General features: G+C 48.6%; 1 protein-coding gene across 1 annotated transcript in view; it reads left to right on the top strand.

Annotated features, from left to right (window-relative positions):
* Positions 1 to 25679, top strand: part of ATP10A (ATPase phospholipid transporting 10A (putative)) — a gene marked incomplete at both ends in the record, with an annotated part of 181504 nt that overhangs the window by 57576 nt on the left and 98249 nt on the right. Inside the window, one exon of the mRNA XM_079699094.1 lies at positions 16180 to 16414. Within this exon, the coding sequence (XP_079555220.1) occupies positions 16180 to 16414 (235 nt within the window). The remainder of the gene's footprint in view (positions 1 to 16179; positions 16415 to 25679) is intronic.

Genomic DNA, 25679 nt, shown 5'->3' with positions numbered 1-25679 from the left:
GCCTGAGGTGCCCCTCCCACCTGGTGGTGCAAAAGGACAGTAGCCTGGTGAGTAGTAGGTGCAGAAGGGGCAGGGGCAAGGTGCTTTATAGAGCGGAAAGGTGTGTTTTCCTTAAAAGCAAACTGTTCCATGCCAGGTTGAACCATTTTCAAAATGAGCACATTGAGGCCTGATGATTGGGGAACTAAGGGTGAGAGGTGTTGGCTGCCTGGGAGGTGAGTACGAGTCAGCATTCCAAAGCTCCGTGGTGGCACCTTCCCCCAGAGACTCTCACCCTAGACCCCGTCACAGCAGCCCTGAGTACACAGCCAAGCTCATCTCTGCATCCATTCCCTACCCCCACGGTACAAGCATTGTCACTGTTACCCCACTCTGCAGATGGGGACACGGGCTCAGACACATGCCTGGCAGCACAGCTCGGAAGTGCTGACCCTGGGGTTGAACCCGGGGTCTGGGGAGCTGCTGGCTGAGGGGTCTCAAGTTCCAGTGTGTAGGACAGTGTGAGGGCAGTACATGTGGCCGGTTCCCCAAAGCATCTCTGTCCCCCTGGGGTCATGGCACACACTGGACTGCCTTCCCCAGCCGAGGAGAGGCTGTCACTCCAAAGAGTTTTCTTTTGTTCAAGTTAGTTACCTAAGAGGAGATGCATTTTCCTTTCACCCAGAATGACGCCCCAAACTCTCCTCCGTAAGGGGGACAGCATGAGGCTAGTGCTGTCACTAAAGTTATTCAAATACCAGCGTTTGATTAAATGTGTGGACTTTATATATAAAGTCTATGTGTATAAGCACATAGACTCTGCTGTTGTTGAAATACTAGGAATAAAATAAAAATAAAAAATAAGGTGAGAAATAGATGTTAAAATAGTTAGGCATGTATTGGTATTTGAAATAAAGTGAATTTTATTAGGATGGGTAGGAAGTCTCCCGAATGTTCCAGAGTGGGCTGCCTGACACACCTTCTACGCTACACTAGACTCAGTTTGCATTGTTGGGGGGTCCAGATGAAAGCCCTTTATGGGTGTGTACAGTGTGGGTGGCAGCCAGAGCAGCCGAATTGGGTTTTGTCACCATGATCTGGAGACTGTTCTCTTGTTGGGTGTTTGTCATCCAGCCCCTGTGGCCCAGGAGACCTGGAAGCTATCTCACCAGACTGGGATCACATATTGCAGGAAGTAAAAAAGCCTTTTTTCTCCTGCCGATTGGAATCTTCTCGCTGTTCTGTGCTGCCCTCTTTGTGCCCTTGGCCTTGCTGCAGGATGTCCACAGACGCGGGCGGCGGGTCAGCCCCTCTTCATGACAGTGAGCTGCTCAGAGGTGTCTCCTGGGCCTAGGGTGCCTGTCCCAGCTTTCCTGGCAGCAGGGGGATTCCTTGTGCCACTGAGGAGCCTAATATACACAGGTGCTGAGGAGCCTAATATACACAGGTGTGTGTTTTGTGAATTCTCTTCTGAAAGATAACCTTTCCAAGTTACTAAAGTTTCAAGAGCCACTGAAGGGAGTGAGAGGCCTTTCCAAGGCGAGTTTGAATTACTGCTGCTGCCATTTCCACCCAGGGGGCATTGTCCTGAGGCCCAGTTGGCCCATCCCAGGGGGCAGCAGGCAAGTTCCAGGCAGAGGACACCTGTCCAGGTCACTTGTGGCTGCAGCCATGCCCAGGATGCCTGCCTGGCCACAGGGGCACATCCCCAGTGGAAAGAACCAGAGCGGTCCGAAGAAGGGTGAGTGCTCTCTGATGTTGGCCAGACTCAGCTTGTGCAGGAACAAAGGCTCCCTGGCCAGCACCCTGCTGTGGGAACCCCCGTATGCTGGCCCTGGCTGTGTGTGCACACCGGGTCATGACAGAGCCGTGGCTGTGTGGGTGAAAGAGACTGTGACACTCAGCGCCTGTGCTTTGGCTGCGAAACAAACCCTTTTCACAGGTCAGATTTTTCCCAGCGGATTTCATGACACACTACTTCAGTTAAGGAATAAAATGTCTCAAGAAATATTTCCAGGCAGTAATTTTAGTGCTGGTACCTACCTGGCAGTCTTTGGGAAAATAAGTATTACTATTAATAGTGGTAAAGATAATAACATATTGCTAAAACCAAAATCAGGAATCGAATTCAATGGTATTTAGATTGTTAGAGGCATAAGCAGAAATCCAAAAACATTAAAAAAATTTTTTGTTCCTATTTACAAGCACTTTCAACCCCAAATCACTGAAGTGGATTGAGGGAAGAGTCTGTCTCTCCCTCATCTCAAGAAGCTATGTTGAAATCCCAAAGTCATCATTGTTACGGGTTTAGAATTGGGCCAGAGGTGACCAGTTGGCGGGCCTTCCCGCAGTGGGGCCTGTGTGACAGTCACGTCTATGGCACCCAGACCTCATGATGTGGGCTCAGCAGTATGACGGCGATTTGATGCTGGGATGGTGGGAACCCCTGGCTGACTCAGTTCCTCCGAAGCGGTGTGCTTTTTAACTTTGCACATTTGTGTAGCGACAAAAGATTCTTTGAATGTAACTTACTGTAACCTGCTTGATTCCCCCAAGAAGAAAAAGACATTTTTTTTTCTAAATAAAGGTAGGCGAGAACATCTATAATTTAGCAATTCCCATTTCTTAGCATTTTTGCCCCCAATAATCTAAAATTGGAAAGCATGGGTTACGTTCGTTTCAGGCCTTCCTTCTATGAGTGTTTTTGGAGCAACTCTCCTCTCTTCCAGCCGTGAGTCAGGGCATAGGTTTAACCCCCTCTGGTCCTCAGCATCTTCATCCTTAAAGTGGGAGTGGCACCCCCTCACAGGGCACTGCAAACATGACTGGTGACAGTGACTCTGTGGTGGCCTGTGGCGTCTGGCAGCCGTGGCACAAGGAGAAGGGGACCATCAGCAGCATGGCCGAACTCACCATGTCTTTACCCAAGAAGGGGGTTAAGTCAATTCTGAATTCCAGCACTGTTGATCGTTCTCAGAAAATTATTGGGTGAAATCAATTTCCTGAGGTTACTGTTACCGTTACTGCTTTACTGGAGAAAATTGAGATTGGACTCCCAAGCTGTGAATTCCAGAGGTGTCTTACGTCCCCACACAAACTGCTTCAAAAGAAATCATGTCGCCAGAGCATAGTTTGATCCATATTTTAACATCCCTTCCGTTCCAGGGACTGAATCTTCTGAAGGACAGGGCTTGTTTGAGGTCATTCACCGTGCTTGTCATGACTGAGGGACATTTGCAATAAATCGGTTATGGAGAAATGTTATTGCGGTGATTTTTTAAGAGAACTTTATATAGGGAATAGGTTGCTTGCGTGATTCCTCAGTCTGCTTGGCCAGGGAGAACCCAGCGTGGTATTAGAGAGTGACCCAAAGGTCAGTGCTTTTCAGTGAGCCTCGGGAAGACTCCTGGTAGTGCAGGGGGAGCAGACCATCACCCCCACTGAGTGGGAAAATCCGTCTACTTCTCTGGCCCTTAGTCCCGTCAGAAGGTCAAATGAGAGGGGGGGACCTTGTCATCAATGAAGCCTTCTCACTTTCAAAATTCAGATTCAGAGGAAGCAGGGGACTCTGGGGAAATGGGGGCCTGAACCTTTCTCCTCTCCAACCTGCATGCTGGAGCAGTGGCCACAGGTCTCTGTGCATCTGGACCGACCTTGGTGCATCTGGGTCCGTGCAGAGCACTGGCTCAGGCTCCTGCATAGGCCACAGGCACTCGGAGAACAGCACTGGGGTGGGTGCCACAAAGGAGAGTGTCTTGGAGAAAGCCTGGGCCTGCAGAGGGCCGTGGGCCTTCAGTGGGGAAGGTGGCCGTTGGTGCATGCAAGGGTGACCTGACGCTCTGGCCTCCGGGGTGCTTTTCATTTGCCCCTGAGGCTGGGAGAGGCTGCCAGCGGGAGCCCGGATGAACTTCATGCTCACTGCTCTCTTGAGGGCCGCTTCACTTTCCGTAAGGCGGGCACCTGCCATCATTTTAGAAAGCAGAGCAGAGCCCGAACATGCTAACCAAGAATAGTAACCATTCCTTCAAAGGGGCCTGGCCGCCAGGGAAAGGAAAATGGTTTGAGCAGAGGGAACTCATGCCCAGAGAAACAGCTGCTGAGGAAGGCTTGGGACCATAAAGAATGACTCGCAGTAACTCAGGGAGCAGTGAGCACCCAGAGGGGAAGTGGGGAGGATAGTGCTGAAAACAGGAACAAATACTATAAAATACCTAGGAGTGAATTGAACAAGAAGGGCTCAAAACCTGCATGAAGAAAACTGCAGTATCTCTTTGAAGGATGTAAGCCAGCAGGAGGCTTCCTGTGGCCGTGGGTGGGAGAGTGAGTTCTCCAAGAAGAGGGTGCATGTGTGTTGTGTGGTTCTGCCTGCAAGGTTCTCTTGGAATTGAATAAAATGGCCTTAGAGTTTATAATGCCCCAATATAGCCAAGACATTTTTAAAAAGATCAAACAGGAGGGACTTTTCGTACAGTTAGTGGAACCAGGGCTGCAGCATGAAGTTGACTGTGACTTGCAGGGGTGCAGAGGTGGCAGCAGGAAGCACCCAGTGTCACCCAGAGTGCCAGCCGGGGCCCTGCCACGGGGCTGCCTCCACCCGGGGTTGGGGGCTCCCAGTGGTGGGGCTGATCCAGCACACTGTGCAGTGGATCCCAGTGTGGACATGGAGAAAGACATGATAACCCCCAAATACATGATATTATATGTGAGAATTTTAGAGTGGGTGCTTAAGTTCTGTGGGAAAGGGATTATTTAATAAACAGTGTTTATACAATTGGCTGTCTGGAGGAAACAGCCTTGGACCCTCAGGTTGTATTATATAAAAATGAATATCAGTTCATTTGAACACTTGAATACTATAAAAGAAAAGAATGCTGCACTCCCCAACAAAAAACAAAGAAGTAAACGTCCAGTCTAGGGGCACAGGGGACTTTCTTAGCCAGGCCTAGAAAACTCATACATACTTAACTATAAAAAAATTTAAAACTGTTATATGACAAAAATATACTATAAGCAAACATTAAAAAACATAATTCTTTAGAGAAAAATATTTTCAAGGTAAAATAAAAAGGATTAATATTTTTAATATAAAAGCTCTCACAAATTAAGTTGTCAAGAAGGAAGCAAACAATATGATAGGAAAAACAGTGGGAAAATAGGCAGTTTATTCCCAGAAGAACAGGTTAAATGGCCTGGGAGTCAGGCAGGAGCAATAAAAAGGTAAGGTGTCCTGTCTGCCTATCAGGTGGCAAGTAGAGAAAACAAAGAAGCACTTACTGTTTGCAGAAACAGGGCGGGCAGGTACTCTTAGGTACCAATGGAGAAGTATGTATTGTTGCAGCCTCTTAGGAAAAATTGTTAAAAACACCAGACCTCTCCCGGCTTTAAGGCATTGCCTGAAAAATGTGAGTCATCCTGCCTGTTTCATGAGAATACGAACCAGTGAATGTAGAAGAAGTTACCTTGAAAACTCTAAAAGTGCCCCCAAAGTGTTTTACATGCTTTACAAATGGGAAGTATTATTATTGGGATAGTCTGATCCCCGCATCCTGATGTCTGGTGAGCTATTTTGAGACTGTCCCATGAAACTCAGAAAAGATTGCCATAGAAATGATTTGTCCAAAAACAAAAGTTTTATAACTCACCAAGAGGTTTCTAATTGGTCATGTTCCTTTAGGTGTCATTTTGCTGTCACAAACTAGTACAGCTCCTGGGGAAAATTCCTTTCTTCTCGGTATGCAGTGTGGCATTGCAGTGAATAATTATGTGGTCCCAGCATAGTCCAGTGGGGGCTGGGAAAGTCAGCATCCAATCTTCATTCTAAAGAAGACAGAGGCCCTGTAATCCGGGGGGAGTACTGCCAGCATGCTCTGATGTTTAGTATGAGATTCTGAATCCATTAGCGTGTCTCACCGAAGGAGCAGCTGTTTCAGTTTAGGGTGGAAGGGAGACACATTCTGGACGTTATGCAACAGATTTGGGTCGGGTTCTTGCTGCAGATTTTGCCATTTCTGTTTCAGTGCTGAGTTCTCACCCACATAATTATTAAAATATGTTGGTTCTGTAAAGGTTACTTAATAGCCCACCTTTCTGAATGTCCATCCTGGGTGCTATGAAGTGGTGGTCCTCCACCTGGAGCAACTTTGCCCCCAGGAGGAACTTGGCTGGTAGGATTTGTGGGGAGGGGCTGCTGCCCCTCTTGGGTGGGGGCTTGGTGCTGCCCAAGTCCCACAGTGCAGATAGCCCTCTGCAAAAAGAACGATCTGGCCCCAGCCATCAGTGGCGCTGAGGCTGAGAAACCCTGCTTTAAAGCCATTATCTCTCTCATTCTGGGCTTTTCCCTGTTGTGTAATTGCTAGGGACCAGGGTTCTTGGCCTCCTTAATCAATAGAAATTGATCAGAGGCCAGACAAGAAATTCAGGCAAGGCTTTATTGGGACTCCTGCTGCAGCAGGGGGAGCTAAAACAAGTAAGAGATTCCCTTGTTTGCTCCCTGAGGGGAGGGGCGAGCTGAGTCCTTATATGGGGTGAGGGTAGGGGTGTGTCCAGGGGTCGGGCCGGAGGGGTGGTTTAGGGGATCTGCCCACCCCCTTGGTGGTGGTGTCGGGGTGGGGGGGCATGCGCAGCACCCTGCTGTTGCTCCCGACCCCCTGTTTTTGTTCCCGGCTCTTCAGAAGTGGCAGTTGGGGTTTTTGGTCTCTTTGTATCTTGTTGTCCAGAATTTGCCCCAACTGTACATACATGCAGTTGGTTTTAGTTCGTTATAGTTTCTTTGTATTTTGTAGCTAGAGAAGAGGTTTGTCCAGGTGCAGGCATCGCAGCACTGCAGCAAAGGGTCCCAGGTCCCAGGCCTGTCTCATAATGAGTGTAAAGTAAATTTGGGGTAGTTTCAGAGTCTTGATGGGTCTTTTTAAAGTGCTGTGAAAATTGTCCATCTCTGTCTCTCTCTCTTCTTCCCCACATACTCCTTCGTTTGACCACCATCTGAATAATGAATCCATGAAGGGTTTTCTTATCCCTAAGGCATCAGGCCTTGGCACGATGATTATTCCACGAGATTCTTGGATCTCTTGCTGCCACACTCCCATTTAGGGCTTGCCTCACTGCATCCTGTTTTCTCATTTGTTCTGTTTGCTTAAAAAAGTGTTGAGCAGCTCTCCCCTTCGAGGGCCAAAGGAGTACTTCACTAGGGTGATGCTTGGGAGGCCTGAGTCTAGTTGGTTTGCGTGTTTTGTGAGTTCTCTGGGCTTCTCTTTTTCTTAAAAATGTGTTCTGTGGATCTTTCTAGATATCTTGTTTGATCCTACCTGAATCTTGAACCATTTGGAGGAAAGAACATGCATGCAACTGCATGCATCCCGATATTTCTGGCCAACTTTTTTTCTGTTTAGTGAATGAAGCACGACTTTAGTTGGAGCTTGCCTTTCTTATCCAGGGGATGTTTTACCAACAGGAGATGTGATAAACTGACAGGTAGACCTGAAGCAACTTTATGTTTGGAAAGAGCTTTCTCTTTACAGGGATAATTGTTCCATGTCAGAGACGTTGTATGGAATGTTGCTAACCATGCTGTCTTATTTTCTCTATGATTCTACATTCAGCGCTGCCCATACAGGTACCCCATTCACTTAACTGTTCTGAACAATCACACCATCTTTCTAAGTTAAGAAAACAAAATCTCAGCTCTTGCTTTAATTACAAACCACAAATTAAATGTAAAATGTATAATACTTTCAAAACCAGACCTCCCCCAGGGCTTCATGGGCCCCGGAGTCAGACAGATTTGGTCCTCGCTGTGCCCCTTTCTGGGTGTGACTTTGGACAGGTCAGTCTGTCCATCCGTAAGTGAGAATGTAGTGTGAGGACTGTGTGTAAGCACTCTGCATGCTGCCTGCTCCATGTGAGGGCTGCACTTAGTGGGGGGACGTACCTACTGTTCTGTTGCTCTGATTATTAAGATGATGCTGATGTGTGGGCGCTGACGGGGATTTGGTGCCAGCCTCCAGCTGGCGTTGGCTGAAAGCCTTGTCCCAAGCCGTTCAGCATGCGTGAACCTTGTGCAGGTGGCCCACTCCTGGAAAACATTTTCCGGTCTTTCAAGAGACTGAATTCCCCCTTAGCCAGGCAGGAAATGTGCTTGAGTGGAAAACGGGTCTGGAGAGGGAGGAAGAAGGGTGAGGAGTGTTTGGAAAAGTGACCTTTGATCTTAACAGGTGTGCCGTATTCAGGTTTGTGCCACTGAAGGTTGGGGCCCCACAAAAGGAAATAAGAATACAGTGACTGTGAGCACACATACCATGACTGTTTGTCCAGATGTGATCACTTGGCAGTGGAAAGCATGGCCCCTGGACTCCTGCCCGTGGCGGTGAGCGGGCACCACGAGGCCTTGGGCACATCTTCATCCTGGGCTCCCAGCCCCCACTCTCTGCGCCGCCTGCCTGCCCAGCCACCCCCGCCGGCTTCCCCTCCTCGGCATTCCCTCCCTCGTTGCCTCCGTCCGAGCTCACGCTGTTTCCTTCTAGCCAGCTCTCTCCCTGGTAATCACCATGACAGTGCCCATGGTCGGCATCCTGTCACCTCCATGCGTGAACCCTGAGTGCCTGTCTTTATCTATCTTGGTCTTGGAAGCATCTCCCACCCCATACGCCCACCAGCACCTTGGACTCAGAATTGCTCACAACTGGACTCTGTTCCATCCCACAGCACACCCACTTCTGGGTGAGGTCAGTGGCTCCCACATTCCAGCCACCAGGGCTGGACACCTGGGCACACTGTGCCTGACTCATCTAATCATTCATGGAGTCCAGTCACATCGATTGTATAGTCGAACTCCCACGCCTGGTCTTTCTTTTCTGTTTCTGTGTCTGAGTCTCCTGATCTCTTTTGCTGTGCCCTGCCTTAGCTCTGGTTTGGACACTGCCCTTTTAGCCTCTCCCTAAATTCCACTCTTTAGTATAAGTAGTCCTCTTGGGGTGGGTGGGGTATGGGTTAGGCTAAGATTTTTTTCATCCTTCAGGAGCTCAAGTCAGATGCTCCCTCTTGCAGGAGGCACTCCCTGACTGCCTAATCAAAACAAGTGTTCTTCTCAGCCCTGAATTGTACTTAAAACACAAGTGAGGGAGTTGTACTTTCATCTTTAATGCCTTGTTTTCAAGTGGATTTGCTCAAACCTTAAAAACCCTCCATCTCTTCTTTCTCTTTCTCATTCTTTCCTGCCCATCCAAACCCAAGACACACTCCTTTGTTTGTTGGTCTTGTTGGGGGAGAGACAAGTTTAAGGGAGGGAAAAATCAAGGGAGGTGAGTGAGATGTGCCTTGTTTACCCCTGCACACGCATTGCCAGCACCTGAGCAGGGTGTGGGCATGGTGAATGGTGGAAGGGCTTTGGGGAGTTCCCGTGTGTGGTTGTGAAACTTATATGCAGTTGAATTAAAGGGAGCATTTTTGGAACATGAGAAAGTATATGGTAAAATATGGCCATGTAAAGTTGTTAGATAATGTAAGGGCCAGAAAATCAAATGTGTATCCAAGTTATAAGCATTTCAGTCTTCTCATTCATTTCCTAAATTACTGAGAAATGGAAGAGGCAAGCATTTCCAACAGCAAGATGCCCTGGGACGCTGGTTCCATGCATGTGACATGGGCATTTCATGGACACATTTAGAACTGTAGGCAGCCTGCCTCCTGGCCACTAAACTGGAATGGTGGTGTCACATTACAAGGGAGGAGTCACCCGCTGTAGGTGGAGTCAAAAATGAGCATGCATCTTCCTCTCCCTCCTTCCTTCAGGTGGGAGGACTCTTACGTTCATGAATCCATAAACCAGGTTGGAGATCAGGGACAGTGACAGCCCAATTCTTGTTGGGAATTGTCCTTGTACAAGGAGGGGCAGTGGGTCACCAGGGATGTTAAATGGTTTCTCAAATTTGGAATCTGTTGTCACCTTAAAAAAATTTTCTTTTGCTGTTTGGGAAAATGGTAATCCAAGAACCTAAATGAAAATTTCTTTGAAAACAGCACATTGAAGATGAAAGTAAAATTCCCTCAATTCTGCAAGTGCCTTTTTTTTTTTTTAAACTTTATCTGTTTGTTTAGTTTTATACCTTGGCCACATCGTGTTACAGAGTCCAAGCTCATAAAGCTCGCTGCACAACAGGACAGGCCAGTAAATTGAGAGATGAGTTGCTGGGGCAAGGAATAGTGACGTTATTTGGAAAGCCAGCAGATCAAGAAGGTGGTGGACTCCTGCCCCAAAGAACCATCTTGCCTGACTTAAAATTCAGACTTATTTTATACTAAAAGGGGAAGTAAAGTCAAACACTTCCTGGTTCCCATCAGCCTCCAGAGGGGATGTGTTAATTTCTCCTCCCTGTAGTCATTCAAGGTGGGCCTGGTCAGGATGTTTCCTGTGAGCTAAACAAAGGTATTTTAGCTTAAGGCTCATTACCTGGGAGGCAGGGTTCCCAGAGATGGGCCATTATGTATAATTTACACTTATAGGCAATGTCCCTTTAGTGATTAACTTAAAGCAAAAGCAATAGAATTCAGAAGTTAAAGAAACAGATCCAATATGGAATCAGATTTGTTTTTCCCCCCAATACAATTGGAGAGATTTATAAATACATTGTTGAAAACCCGTAGCCATTGCAGAGACAGTTTCAACACTGGAGAGGGATCATGAGTGAGGCTGAACTTGTGGGAATTCTGATGCATTTCAAAAAATAAATCATTAACAGAACATTTCTGAGCAGGAGTCCTTGAACCCTGCATTCATGAAGAGCTACATGAAAGTAACATAATGATCTTCAGGAAAAACCTGCTTTCAACTGCTTAAAATAATTCCTGTAAATTCCATAAGCCAGCTTACCTCCTCTTATTGGAATTGTTTACTTAGTAACTATAAAAACATAACTAGTACAAATAAATAGTTTGTCAGCCTAAACAACTAACCAAAAATGATGAATTAAGGGATCTTAAAATTCTGTTTACTGTTTGTCTTTAAATAAAATTTGTCACTAGTCACTCTAATATTTCCTTATTCCTTCACCCCCCACATTGTGTTGTTTTGCACAAAAAAGGCTCAGATAAGAACTTCAAAGCCCAACAGGACTAATTATAAATGGTGTTAATTGATTTTCCCAGAAGAGGAAAGCTAATCATTAGAAGCCTCTTTTGGCCTAAGAACAAATCTTGGAAATTATCTATTTAACACTCTGGCTTTACAGTTAAGCAAACAACAGGCCAAGAGGTGAGAGGTTTGGCTCAGAAAAACCAGTGACAGTGCTTCCCTAGAAAAGAGATGTTTTTGCCTGTGGCCCCCTAAGGGTTCTTTTGAACAGAAGGCATTTTTATCAGGACCCCTTTCAGCTTGGACCCCTCCCCCACTCCCACCCCCATCTCAGAAGAATCACACTTTTTTCCACCAATGACCCTTGAACTCTTGGATCAACACTCTGGGGCAGACCCCTCAGGACACCTGAGCAGGGTACTGGGTGATGGCTGATTGCAAGGGCAGTTGTCAATCTCGTGGAGGGTCCATGCTCCATGCTTGTAATATGTATGATGTGGCCCATGTTTCAAGACTACACGTTTTCAGGTTTCCCCGCATTTTAATATGTAATATGTTATGCATACCTTCTGTCGGGCTCCCACTTTGTGAGGAGAGGGAAGTGTGTTTGGATTTTAACCAGTCTTGCTCTGCCTTCTTTTCCTATGAGGTAGTCTTTTCTCAGTATGCATATTCTAAAGCTGAGTGGGAGTTCTCCAGTTGCTGTGCCCTGAGAGGACTGAGCTGCCTCTGACTCCTGCTTCTGTGCAGAAGAAGGGAATTGTGTGTATTAGTTTTCTACTGCTGTGTGATGAGTTACTATAAACTCAGCGGCTGGAGACAACTCAGACGTGTACTGTCACAGCTTCCGGGAGCAGGCGTGCAGGCGCGGGTTGGCTGGGTGCTCTGCCCTGGGTGTCACCCGCTGCAGTCCAGGTGTTGGCCTGGCTGTGGTCTTGTCCTCTTCCAGGCTCGTTCAGGTTCTTGGTGGAATTCAGCTCCGGTGCTGGTAGGCCTGGGGCCCCATGCTTTTGCTGGCTGATGGCCAGGGCCACTCTCAGCTCCTGGCCCTGGTCATGAGGCCCTTCCATTGCTCTCTACACTTTAGTGTCTGACTTACTGTCTCTGGTTTAGGCCCAGTTTACAGGGCTCCTGTGGCTCCATCAGGCCCACCTGATGATTAGCTCGTAGCCCACTGACTGGTCACCTTCATTACACCTGCAGGAGTGACTCCTCCCACATTCACAGCCCCCACCTTACTTGGGGGCTGGGGGTGGGATGCTGGCAGGGGCTTGCACACCAGGGCTGGGGACCTAGGGGATGTCTCAGAATCCTGCCACCACATGGGGCAGCACCTGGGCTTAGAAAGAATATCTCGGGGGCAAACTACACAGTGCCACTTCCTAAAATTGCCGGAAACAAATGCATAGTGTTGAGGACTGGGTGATTTTAAACCTTGCATCTCAGGTGGATCCCCTGGTCCCTGGAGGAGTGCAGGCACCTGCCTGGTGGAACTTAGAATTCTGGAGTTTGCAGGGAGGCCACAGGTGGCATACACTCCTGAGACTTTTCCTATGGAGAGGAGGGGTCGTGTGTCCTGTCCACCCTAGCCTGCATCCACCGTGACCTGAGGAAATAGAAGCCAGTCCTAAATTGTTTACCTGCTGCTTCTAAAATCAGTGTTCTTAGGAGGCCAGTGTTGCCGTATGGTGTCAGTGGGACTTACATGTTTTCTCTGCAGTGCTTTTCCTGTGCACAGACATGGGGGCATGTGGGACACAAGCCTGTGGAAGCGTCTCCTGGTGTGATGCCCTCTGTCCCCTGGTCCTCTGCTGCTCTCCCCCTTCCCATCCCTACAGGCTGGGAGCCACCCCTTCCAGCTGGAGTCATGGGAATGGAAGGTATTGGGTGCTAGTCTGCTCGGGCTGCTGTGACAGCACCACAGACTGGGCGGCTTAAACAACAGAAGTTTATTGTCTCACAGTCTGGAAGCAGGATGTCCAAGATCAAGGCCTTGACAGGACTGGTGTCTCTGAGGGCCTCTCTCCTTGGCTTGCTGATGGCCGTCTTCTCCCTGTGTCCTCACATGGTCTTCCTCTGTGCACACACATCCCTGGTGTCTCTCCCTCTCCTTATAAGGATCAGGGCCCCACCCTATGACCTCATTTCGACTCAGTCACCTCTTTAAAGACCTTATGTTCAAATACAGTTGCTGAGAAAAGGAGGGCAACTTACATCTAATATGTATGTTATATGTAATGTATCTATTATATATGTATAGACATACACATGTAATGTGTAATATAGTATATATAAGTTTTACAGTATATGTTACTATATAATGTATATGATATACATATAATAAAAATAAGAGTAATGCAGGCCAGGCAGGGGCGTTGCAGGGTCGGTGTAGGGTCCACAGTCAGTGCTGGAGCTCCCGCTGGAACAGTCAACCGGGCTGTGGGGCTTCAATGAGGAATTTTTGTCTGTCTGTTGAGGTGACGAAGGGGTTCTGTGAGGCTGTTCTTCCACAGTGACTCCTGAATCTGGGTTTTAAGGGTCCTGCTGCTGTAGGAGTTCCTGTGAGCTGCAGGGCCTTTCTCTTTCAGGCATCCTGGAGCTGCTCTGCTGCCACTCCCTTTGCTTTCCATGGCTGGGACGGGTCCTCCCACCAGGACGGTCGATCACCGAGGTCTCCTCATCCATTGCTCTGTGTTTCCAGGGGCCTGTGCGGGGGTCTCCTTCGGGCTCAAATGCCTCCATCAAAGTTACTGTTTTCAATACGTGCTCTGCTGGAGTGGGCAAGCTAATGTTTTAAGATTTCAAGGCATATGGAAACTGACTTTATTTTTGATGAGTTCTGTAAATGGAATGTAGTCAAGATAAACAACCGAGACAGTGTCACGCCCTGCCTCCTCCAGCCAGGTCATCCCCGCCTCCTGCCTGTCCCCAGGGCCAGTGTAGGACCACTGGTCTCCTGGCAGCTGCTGTCACACTGGGGCCCATCCAGCTCACTGTCAGCCTGCACTGCCCACCTCAGTGACTGCACAGCGAATTAGCTTTTGGAAACTTTCTTTTGGAAAGGACAGGGCCTTTCAAATTCCTCTGTACTTTCTGTGGGAAGCCAACAAAGTGTCCTGATAAGGAAGAAAGACTAAAGAGCTAATGTTGCAATGATAGAAAGTCAAGGTTTGATCTTCAGAAGAGGAAATAGGAACATAGTTAAGTGATGTTTCATTTGTCACTCATCAAGGCTGTTTGTCTACTGGGAAGAAGTCAGACTGTGACAGTGAGTGGGCAGTGCCCTTGGGTCGGGGCCGGGGGACTTGTCACAGCTGGAAAAGGATGCCTCACCTGAACAGCACCCTGGCCTTGCAGGGAGGGTTGGGTCCAGAAGAATACCTTTGTGCTCACATCGAGGGCTTGATTCTATAGCCCCCAGGGGGTGCTATCTAGTGCTTTGGTCTCGCCTTGAATTTATTTTTGAGGACAAAGTTGTATCTAATTTATCTTTGTTGGCCCTATAGTGACCAAACTACGGTGGATCTTGAAACAGAGGAATGCAAGTAAATAGAGGCTTATAGTGGAAGGGGCTACTTCTCTTTTCAGCACCTGGGGCAGCTGATGCTAGGAGCCCCTGGAAGTCTGTCATGGGTTCCCTCAGATCCACAGTGTGGAATAAAATAGAGGTCTGACACTCAGGACTCATCACCCAGCGTTCAGGAGTCAGGTGAGACTCAGACTCGCTGCTGAATTGTTCTCCGGGAGCTCAGGCAAGGAAGTGTGGGGGGCCAGTGAGAAGGTGATGGTGAAAGTGAAGTGTGTTTTAGGGCGTTTTATTTTCCTAACAACATAACTCAGAGGATTTTTTCATGCAGTTTTCTCATGTAGAATGTTATGTTGAGATAAAGTCTTGTTCCTCTGCTTATTTATAAAACTGGACAAAACTGCCTCCAAGGAGCTCTTAAAAATGCCCTTTGTAGGATTAATGAGCCCATTTTTCCAGAGTAAACAAAAAATCTAAAGCAGAAATCTACCCGTGTTTTCATCCTACTACCTTTTTTTTTTTTTTTGCGGTACGCGGGCCTCTCACTGTTGTGGCCTCTCCCATTGCGGAGCACAGGCTCCGGACGCGCAGGCTCAGCGGCCATGGCTCACGGGCCCAGCCGCTCCGTGGCATGTGGGATCTTCCCGGACTGGGGCACGAACCCGCATCCCCTGCATCGTCAGGCGGACTCTCAACCACTGCACCACCAGGGAAGCCCCACCCTACTACCTATTAATCAATAGTAACTATCAGGGGTTGAAAGCTGACTGTGGCAGGCACTGTTTTGAGTGATTATCTACTTCATCTTGAGTGACGTGGAGGGAATACATCTGCTGTGATCTCCATCCTGCAGAAGGCACAGAGGTTCTACTAGCTGTCTCTATGAATTTGTCTATTTTTGTCTAATTTGTAGGGACCTCATAAAAGTGAAATCGTACAGTGTTTGTCCTGTTGTGACTGGCTTATTTCACTTAGCATAATGTCCTCTGAGTTCATCCATGTTGTAACATGTGTCAGAATTTCCTTCCTTTTCATGGCTAAGTCATATTCCACTGTATGGATATACGACATTTTGCTTATCCATCTATTGTTGGGCATTTGGGTTGTTTCCACTTTTGGGCTATTGGGAGTAATGCTGTTATGAACATGGGTAGGCAAATATCCATTCGAGTCCCTGCTTTTAATTCTTTGGGGTATATACCTAGGAGTAGAAAGTGTAACCATTTTAAAGTGGACAGTTCAGTGGCATTTAGTGCGTTTAGTATTGTGTAACCATCACCACTACCTAGTTCCAGAACATTTTAATCACCCCAAATGGAAACCTGTACCCAGGAAACAATTTCTCCCATCCCATCTCCCCTCCCCTCAGGCTCTGGCAGCCACGAATCCACCTTCTGTTGCCATGGATTTGCCTGTTCTAGATATTTCATATTACTGGAGTTTCACTATATGTGGCCTTTAGGAATCTTCTTTTAAATGCTTGTTATTATGGAAAATTTCAGCATACCAGAAAGTGGCACGAAGTGTTCAATGAGCTGCATGTGCCCATCACACAGATTTGGCCTCCAGCGATCTCCTCCAGACTTGTTAACGGCTGTCTCTTTACCAGGGAAGAAAAGCAATACGTGAACCGATTCTGGAAAGAAATCCATGTGGGAGACTTTGTGCGTCTTCGCTGCAACGAGATCATCCCTGCAGACATCCTACTGCTCTATTCGAGTGACCCCGACGGGCTGTGCCACATCGAGACGGCCAACCTGGATGGAGAGACCAACCTGAAACGGCGCCAGGTGGTCCGAGGCTTCTCTGAGCTCGTAAGTGGCCTGGCGTGTCCAGGGTCCCAGGTACCACGTTCCGTGGTGCTTCCCATGCTGACCCTCCAGGCCTTTGAGCACCTGCATCCCCTCCATCAGGCCAGGCTAATGCATGGATGTGGGACTGAGGGTCTGAGAGGACCCCAGTCCCCCTGAGCGCATAACCGGCCTGCGGCTATGGGAAACAGGACCCAGTTTTATGACTCTGATTTCCACTGTACACTTCGTAGATTTGGAGTCCCTTTAAAGTCACTAGGAACACTTGGGACTGGCTGACTGTCAGCATTTACCCAGCTGTTGCTCTCATTCTAACACAGCAGCGTCAGCAGTAATGACCTGACCCCAGCATGTGGCTCAGGAATTTCTCTCCTCAGGGGTGTTTCTGAGTTCAGTGTCCGGTCTTCCGTGACTGAATTCTGCCTTGGAGGAGCATCGACCACAGCTCAGAAATGCTGGCCCTGTGGGGAGCGAGAAGTAAGAAGGGTCCCACCACCTATACCCACCGATAGCCTTGTGGCCGGAAAGTTCAGGCCCTGTCAGGGGTTTCCAACCTCTGTCCCCCTCCAGGTCTGTGCAGAGGATGCAGGGGTGCCAACGCCAGGGGACAGAAAGCAGCATGAGCCCTTGGGGATCAGGTGGTGTCTGGCAGGGCAGTGGGCTAGCCCACACCTTGTTCTCCTGACACTGAGCTGCCTGTCTCTGTCACTCAGGGTCCTTGCCATCAAGGAAGGAAGGTTTAAGAAGAGCCTGAGGCAGTAAGCTCCTGAGTTTCAGGAAGGCAGCCACTGTTGGGGGGGGGTCTCTTTCTCTGTCACATAATGGGTGTCAGTGTCACACACTGGGGATTTTCTTCTTCTGTCTTTGGTGCCCTCTCAGTGAGCTCTTACAGGAGAACCAGGCCTTAGAATCAGGACTGGGATGGGTCTGGAGCAGTTGGCTTGTTTTATAGCCTGGGGGTGTCCCTGGGGCACTGTCGGCATTTGACATAGGGCATTAGTTGTGCAGGATTGTGGGGGGCGGGCATCCCCGCATCCCTCTATGAGTGTCCGTGCCGTTTACCCTTGGTCACTGGGACAGCCGAAGGCACCTCCTGCACGCTTGCAAAGGGCCAGATGGCGTCCCACACCCTGGGGCTACTGGCGGCCTTGGTGGCAGGACTTTCTGAGCCTGACCCTCACCCACCTCCCGCGGACGGCCCGGACTTCCTCACCAGTGTCTGGATTGTTCTGCCCTCGCTTCTGTCCACCACCAGGATTTCCTCATTTTCATCTCCTTTTGTGCCAAGAATGTTTTTGTGAGCTGCCTCAAATCTTCCTTGGAACGAGGCAAAGCATACATAAACGTTAAAAATAGTATTTTTTTTTAAATGGGATGCTCTTCTCCCAGATCTGGAGAGTTGGTGACAGTGCTTGTTTGGGACCCTTGAGGCCCAGAACTGGCACATTCAGTGCATTCCAGCTTCTGCATTGATTGTGCTCCAGGGTTTGGTAATAAATGTGGGCCAACCTTCCCCTGCTGTTTCCCCCCCGGCCACATGTGCATGTGTCCTGAGGTCGCCTCACCCCAAGGCTTCTCCCCCAGGCCTGCCCCAGTCCCCCAGAACCACTGTTCCCAAGCTCTCTCCAGGGCACAGGCGTGGGGACGAGCCCTGAGGTCAGCAGGGATGGGCTTGGATTGGAGGGAGGTGGTGACCGCACAGGCTCTAGCTCCATCCAGGTGGAGTAGCCAGTGTGCGCAGAGGGTGCCTGTAACATAAACGGAGGCATCTGTGTATCTACTGGGCGAAACTTCAGACGCTGTGGAAAATCTGGCAAAACTGCAGAACCTGAGAGCAGAGTGGATCTGTTTGGGTGGCGGGTGGGGCAAAGCCATGGGGGTGCATCTCCTTGGTCAGCTCTCGGGAACAACTTTCTTGTTTCCTGTCTTCTAATTCGTTCAGCTGCTGAACCCAGTAATATCTAAAAGCCTCCTCTACCCACTTTTCTGACTGGTGCTTTGTATAAACGTGCCGTTTGTAAGATGGATGTTGAAATTCCAGGATCGCTACAGACACATCCTATTATCCTGCTGCGTAGGGCCCGTGCATGCCTGAGGAGGTCAATGGAGCTGAGCCGTAACTTAGTCAAAATGGCCAAAATTAAGAACCAAAACCATTTTGATTAAAGAAAAGTTTCTTTATCAGCACCCAAATTCTTCAATATGTGTGCACACTCTAGTCCCTCTTATTGGTATGTTTTCTCACTTTCTGTTTTTTTCTCCTTCTTTCCCTAACATCCAAAGGCATTTTTCTGGTACCTGAATTCTTGTTCATACATTATTATTCTGAAATGTATGAACTGCCCCATGGAAAATAAAGATAGGAAGTCTCTGGCTTTTAAAAGCCCGACAATTGGAAAACCAAGGTTTGGCTGTAACATTACAATGCCAGGAACATTTCAGTTCTATGTATTGAAGTGGGGTTTTCACGGGTGGAGTCAGCTGGCGTCTCAGGCAGGTGAAGAGCGGATTCCTGTCCAATGCACAGTAACACAGTGCCATGTTGACGAGGGCTCAGTTGGAAGTGCAGGCCCCTAGGAAAACTTAAATTAGGGGTGATTTGCAAAACTAAGGTGAAGAATATGAGAGGACTTTGACATTCATGCAGGGGCTGGGTGTATCTGTCAGGGTCCAGTGCGGAGGCAGAAACCACAGCTGATTCGGTCAGGGCAAGCTTGATGTAGAGAACCCCTCATGGGGGATTGCACAGTAAAAGTGAAGGGACTCCCCAGAATGCAGAAGAGCTGATAGAGGGAACAGCCAGTGGTCCTGGTGGTAAGATAGCACCCAGGGAAGAGGCCCCCAAGCCTGAGTCTTGTTTTCATGGCCGAGGGCATGGCTGTCCCTCATAGGATGGCAGAAAAGTTACTGAGGGGCGGGCTGTACCAGTGGGTCAGCCCTCACAGGTGCAGGGGAGCCATCCACTGGGAGGTGCTGGGCCTGGGAGCTTGGGAGATGCTGGGACAGGTGCTGCTGGAGCCGGGTGCTGGGGATGCCACCCTCTGTGTGGGGCTCCCACCGCTGCCGTGGACGAAGGCCAGGTGGCGGCTCTCTGGACAGCAGCCCCATGGGTCCCAGGCCTGTATATGCGAGGTGTTCAGGAAGGCATGCAGAGAGCAGCAGCCTGGGCTCGGGTCCGAGGCTGAGCCTCAGGGATCTGGTTTCCCTGAGCTGAGAGCTGGGGAGAGCTTGTGCAGGCTGGGTCCTGGAGAACAAATCCACTGACCCTCCACCTGAAGGCCAGCTTCTCCCTCCAGCAGCCTTGGCTGACAAGACAAGAATGTGGCTCCTCTTCCCACCCTCTCCAATTTCCAAAGTCATTTATGAAGTGCTTGTTTGCTTGGGAAAGGATGCTAAGAAAGAGGGAAGTGGTTCACATGCTGTAGGGTCTGGTCATTTAAGGCAGTGGGACCAACACCTAGAGGACCCAGGCCTGCTCACCAGCAGACACTTGACACTGAGCAACAAGAAGAATCCCATTAAGGGGTTGGGCTTGGAAAGTGGCCTTCCGAGAGGCTTAGGGAGGCTCCAAGAAAGAGGGCTTAAATCGTATTCTGAAGGCTAGGATGGGAGGGTTTGGGTGCTGGGTAGGTGTTTCAGGCAATGATACAAGTCAGGTGATGTCTCAGAGGTGGAAACAGGATTGTATATAAAGAAGAGAGTTAGACAAATTGTACAGAATTGAGGGGCTGGAAGCACAGCGAGGTGGGGATGCATGGTTTGCCCAGACCCCTGAGTCCAAGGGGACAAGGCCCCCAGACACCTTCGGCCACCCAGCCATCTTGCCTCTGGAGAAGGAAACGTAGATACTGGCACTTCAAAATAAACATTTGATTTAAAAGTTGGGGTCATGGGAGTTCCCTGGCGGTCCAGTGGTTAGGAGTCCGTGCTCTCACTGCCAGGAGCCTGGGTCCAGTCCCTGGTTGGGGAACTGAGATCCCGCAAGCCACACAGCGTGGCCAAAAAAAAAAAAAAGTTGGGGTGAAATTGGCATTATCCAAGAAATAAGAGGGACCCCAAGGCTGAACACGAGCTGTCACAATAACAACTCACATTTGTTCCGGCTTCCTGGGGGCCAGGCGTTATCATGTCTCTCCCATTCATAGTGGTTCAAACATTTTTAAATCATATTTTAAAATATAAATTGTGAGGTAATGATGATCATACCCTTTTATAGATGACAAACAGGGAAGTCAGGAGATTCTGCCAAGGCCCCCTCCCCCACCCGTCAAATCAGCGGAGAGCCCGAAGCTTCCGGGTCTGGCAGCTCCTGGGTTCACAGGATGGGGGTTCTCCAGCGCCCTGTCTTTCCTGTTCATTGGGCATCTGTGTTGCTTCATCCCACGCGTTCATTCAGACCTGCAGCCCTGCCCGTGCAGCTGCATGTGTTCAGCCTCTGTATGGGGAGAAGTTTCTAGCTCATCTGTAACATTCGCACAGTCATTTCTGCAGACTGAGGAGGTCCTTAGGCTGATAATTTTACATAAAGATTTTTTTTTTTTTTTTACAGAGACTCACTTCTGTGATTTTTCATTCTTTTAACAAATACTTATTGAGCACCTACTATGTTTTTTTTTTTTTTCCCCTGCGGTACGCAGGCCTCTCACTGTTGAGGCCTCTCCCGTTGCGGAGCGCAGGCTCCAGACGCGCAGGCTCAGTGGCCATGGCTCACGGGCCCAGCCTCTCCGCGGCATGCGGGATCCTCCCGGACCGGGGCACGAACCCACGTCCCCTGCATCGGCAGGCGGACTCTCAACCACTGCGCCACCAGGGAAGCCCGCACCTACTATGTTTTAAATGCCATTCTAGGCACCCATCAAAACAGGTAAACGTCTTTCCCCTCATGGTGTTGTGTGACGTGTGAATAGGTAAATCGGTCAGAGGTAGACTAGGGATACTGCTGAGGATAAAGCAGAAGCAGGGGCCCTAAGCGTCAGGTGGTGTTGGAGTTTCAGAGGGGGTGGGGCCCTGAGGCCATGTAAGCCACGTCGGTGTCAGGGAGGGGCCGTCTAGGAGGGGACTTAACGTGTGGGTTAATTTCCTGGGAAAAAATGTTCCTCCAGTTTGTCTCTTGGATGGACTTGTGGGATTGTTGCCCCCCCCACCCTGCCCGCTACACCCACAGGGCCATCTGCTTCCCACAGTTCGGAGCGGTGATTGTGGGAGCTGCAGGAAGAGCTGAACCCACAAGCCTGCCGAAGCTCGCTCTTCCCAGGCGTGTGTGGGTGTGTGCACACGTGTGTGCATGTGTGCCTGGCGCGTGCTCCCGATGACATTAGTGTGGAAATTTCCTAGGCTGGAAAAAGTCTGAGAAGCACTACTTTAAAAAGATGTACGTAATGTCTAGATTGGCACGGATCCTAAGACAGTGACCTGGCTTTTCCTCCACTTTGCACGTAGATTTTACTAAGTTACCACCAGTATTGGGTGCCAGACTCTCTCAGGCAGTGACAAAGCTCAGAGTTTCCTTTATGAGGGAGAGTCAGTCCTCCCCCAAGTTACTTGACAAAATTCAAGGAGTTTAGAATGACTAAAATTCCAAATATGTAGGAGACACAATTAATATTTTTTTGTTTCTACCTACACATGCTCCCAAAATTATCTCTACCACAGGAAAACTAGGGGTGAAAAGTTGGTTTGTAAGATAGTTCTTACACCAAAGTTTCTTTTTCTTTAAGCTGTTGGAGTATTCAAATTAGCTATATTCTCTGCTGTGGGATTGAAGAAGGAAACCATCTGTCATCTAAGTGGAAAACAAAGACAGCTGGCTGGGTGTGTTAATTGGATTGGTCAATATCAAGCCTTGGCAAAAAGATTCATGGTTTTCTTTTACATAATGAAATATAGTCACTAAGCTCATAATTCATACCGTGAGACATTTTTATTCTCATATTTAACAATCATACTTTTGTTGAAGGATATAAATAGGTAACAGGAAAGACTATGAGAAAGAATTATTTTGAGAATATAATAACTATATTTGGACTAAAAATTTAATTCTAGCAAGTGTGGATATTCAAAGCAATTCAGTTAGGTAGGTAATATAATTATCTGAGACATACCATGTTTTATAATATCAACTGCGTTTACTTCATGGGGAATGTCAATTTGGTTGTATAATAAGACGTTTTGGTTTCCAATCCAGGTGACTTTGCCATGGATTCTTTGCCTTGAACCTGTGGTCTAGGAAAGCAGTGCTTACAGAGAGTAAAGTACTGTAATCTTAATGAAAACAACTAAATGCCAAGAAGTTGATAATATTAGGCTCCCCTGAAGTATTAATCCTAAAAGATCTTATTACAATATATAGAAACTTCAACATTTGTTTGTGTGCATTTAACTTTGCGGTTTTTTGTTTGGTTGGAAGTGGTTATTTTCTATTCTAGGAAAAAGACAACTAAAGCAATAAGGTTTTTGTTCTATTCATGGTGGTATACAATGTGAAGTTTTATTTTTCTTTGTATTTTCATTGGAAAAAAAAGAATTTAATCAAATTCCAACTTTTCTAAATGTAGTTAAATTGCATCAGCAATCGCAGAGTTTGAGGCTCTGTGTGTGTGTGTGTGTGTGTTTCTGGAGCAGGCATTTCTTACCAATAGAAGGAGCTGGCAATGTGAGATCTGTCCAGTTGGCAGTAAGGTCCTCCTCACAAGTGGGTATGGGTGTGTATGTAGACGTGTGGTTGTGTGCGTGTGTGTTTGCCCACGTGTGAGTGTATTTGTGTGTGTGTATATGCATAGGTATGTGTATGTGTGTGAGAGTGTGTGTGTGCAAGTGTATGTCCCAAAGCATAAAGCAAGAGGAGCTAAGCGTGCCCAGGTTACCACTTTTGACTATCTTTGAGGAGAGGATAAAGATTCTTTTCCTGGGTTAGACACACTGTTCTAGCAGTATATTGAAGTGCAGGAGCTCATTCCTGGGGGACCTGGAATTTTCAGTCTGGTTGTTGAGCATCTCCTGTTCACCGCTCGCATTAGGCGATGGTGCCCAGGCAGCCCCGTCTCTGCACAGTGGACTGTGGGGCAGTTTGTTCCTTGATGGGGTGTCGTGCCTGGGGCTGTGTCCCTTCCCCTGGTTTTCTGAGCAGAGCCCCCGACAAGAGGAAGGTCCCTGTTCCCACAATATGAGACCAGTCGCCACAGCATTTGATTTTTTTGAGTTATCCTCCTTTTGTTTCTGAATGTTAAGCCTAGTTCCCCATTTTACCAAGAATTACTGGGGAAGTTATATAAAGCTTTCAACATGCATGTGCTCCTCCAGTGGAAGCCAGTGCTAGGTTCTTGTACTGGTGTGAGTGCTTCTGAGAGTCTGGCCTCCCCACACAGCAGAACAAAGCAGGGATCCTTATCCACATCTGCACGGTCATCATGATGTCCTGTGAACCAGTCCTTGTGTTACCTACCAGGGTTCTTGGCCTTCCCCAATCAGTAGAAATTGATCAGAGGCCAGACAAGAAATTCAGGCAAGGCTTTACTGGGGCCCCTGCTACAGCATGGGGGTAGTGAGAACAAGTAACAGTTTCCCTTGCTCACTCCCTGGCGGGGGTGGCAAGCTGGTTCCTTGTATGGGGTGTGTCTAGGGGTCGGGCTGGAGGGGTGGCTTAGGAGGTTTGCCCACCCCTTAGGTGGTGCTGTGTGCAGGGTGCATGCCCAGTACCCTGCTTTTGCTCCCGACCCCCTGCTTTTGCTCCCGGCTCTTCAGCAGTGGCAGTTGGGTGTGTTTTTTGGTCTTTTTGTATCTTGTCCATAATGTGCCCCAACTGTGCATGCATGCAGTTATTTTTAGTCCCTTATAGTTTCTTTGTATTTTGTAGCTCCAGGAGACATTTGTCTAGGTGCAAGCACTGCAGCAAAGGGTCCCAGGTCCCAGGTCCCAGTCTGTCTCACTTGTAAGGGGAAGGGAGCTGTGCTACAGAGCACACTGTTACCTGCTTGGGTGTGGATGAAACTGTGCTCCTGACATCTGAATTGGGTTTTAAACCATATTGAGATACATTCGGGGCTTTTCCAGCAGTGCTGACGAATAATCCATACTGGGGAAGGCACTGGGATTCGACCTAGCAGCCCCGATTGGCATTGTCACCCAGCCGAGGTCAGGCTGAAGTTTGTTGGCTTCCAGTGGAGCCTCTTGCAGTAACAGATGTGTCAGGGCACCTTCCCCTCCAGCAACCAGAGCCAGTGTGTCATAGCCAGTGACCAGAAATCTTCCCCTCCGATCCAGAGAGGGGACACTGAGGTACATCTGCATGGGTTTTTGTAAGTTTAGAATTAGGCCAAAGCTTCAGAATTGTTCTTTGTTGCACACACACACCTAACCCTAACCCTAACAGAAATATCCACGTGTGAGTCTTGTGTCTTTGAGAAAAAAGGAAAAAAATATTCTCACATACTTGTGGCGAGTGACTTTTCAGCACATCTTCCTGCTGTTGGTTAGAAGTGAGCCCTTTCGTTTGGGTGGTAAAGAAGGCTGGCTTCAAAGGACTGCAGATCTAGGTTTGTTTTGGAAGGAACATCAAATGGCTGGTTTGGTCATCCGGCCTTTATCAAGCATTTTGGAGCCTTGACCATCAGGCAGGAAATCTTGTGAGGACAGACTTTGTGAGGTTGACATGAGGACAGACTGAGAGGGGGCGTGTCTCTCTCAGCCCTGGAGACCCTCCTCCAGGGCCGTGCATGTTGAAACCCTGCTTGGATATTCTGAGTGTTGGTGTGTCAAGGCTAAGGGCGAGCAGGGAAGATGTGCCAGGAGGGTCGGGCTCTGTAGCTCAGGTGGGACTGTTTGTCCCAAGCACCAGAGATCAGAGGCTCAAGACCACTTGGATTTAACAAGGTGGGGGCCATCTGCCTGTTCTAAGCCATCCTGCACATCGTGCCCCTTGGGGAGATGGGCATCTTTGTGACAGCTGCCTGCCAACCCCCTGTTGACCCTGTTGACAGGAGACCCTAGGGCTGGCACTGTGCAGAACCCGGAACTGGTGGGGGCTCTGTGTTAGTGTTCAGAGAGCTTGTGACCCTTCTGGTGAGAATGAGACTGTCTGCGCCAACCTCCCCCTCCACCCCCGCCTTGGGTAGTGGTACCAGCTGACACTCACCCAGCACTCACTGTGTGCCAGGCCTCTCTGAGCCTCGCAGGTCACTGCTTCCTCTGATTCTCTTGAGGGAGGTGCTGGGACACCCATGTCATCCAGGTCCCGTGTGGCAGATGAGCCCTGACACACAGAGGGACTCAGCCCCTTGGCCTATCATGGGGCAGAGGGACA

The sequence above is a fragment of the Hyperoodon ampullatus genome, assembly GCF_949752795.1.
Source record: "Hyperoodon ampullatus genome assembly, chromosome: 3".
Lineage (NCBI taxonomy): Eukaryota > Metazoa > Chordata > Mammalia > Artiodactyla > Ziphiidae > Hyperoodon > Hyperoodon ampullatus.
Note: the sequence above shows the minus strand (reverse complement) of the source record. Positions and strands in the feature narration are given on the sequence as shown.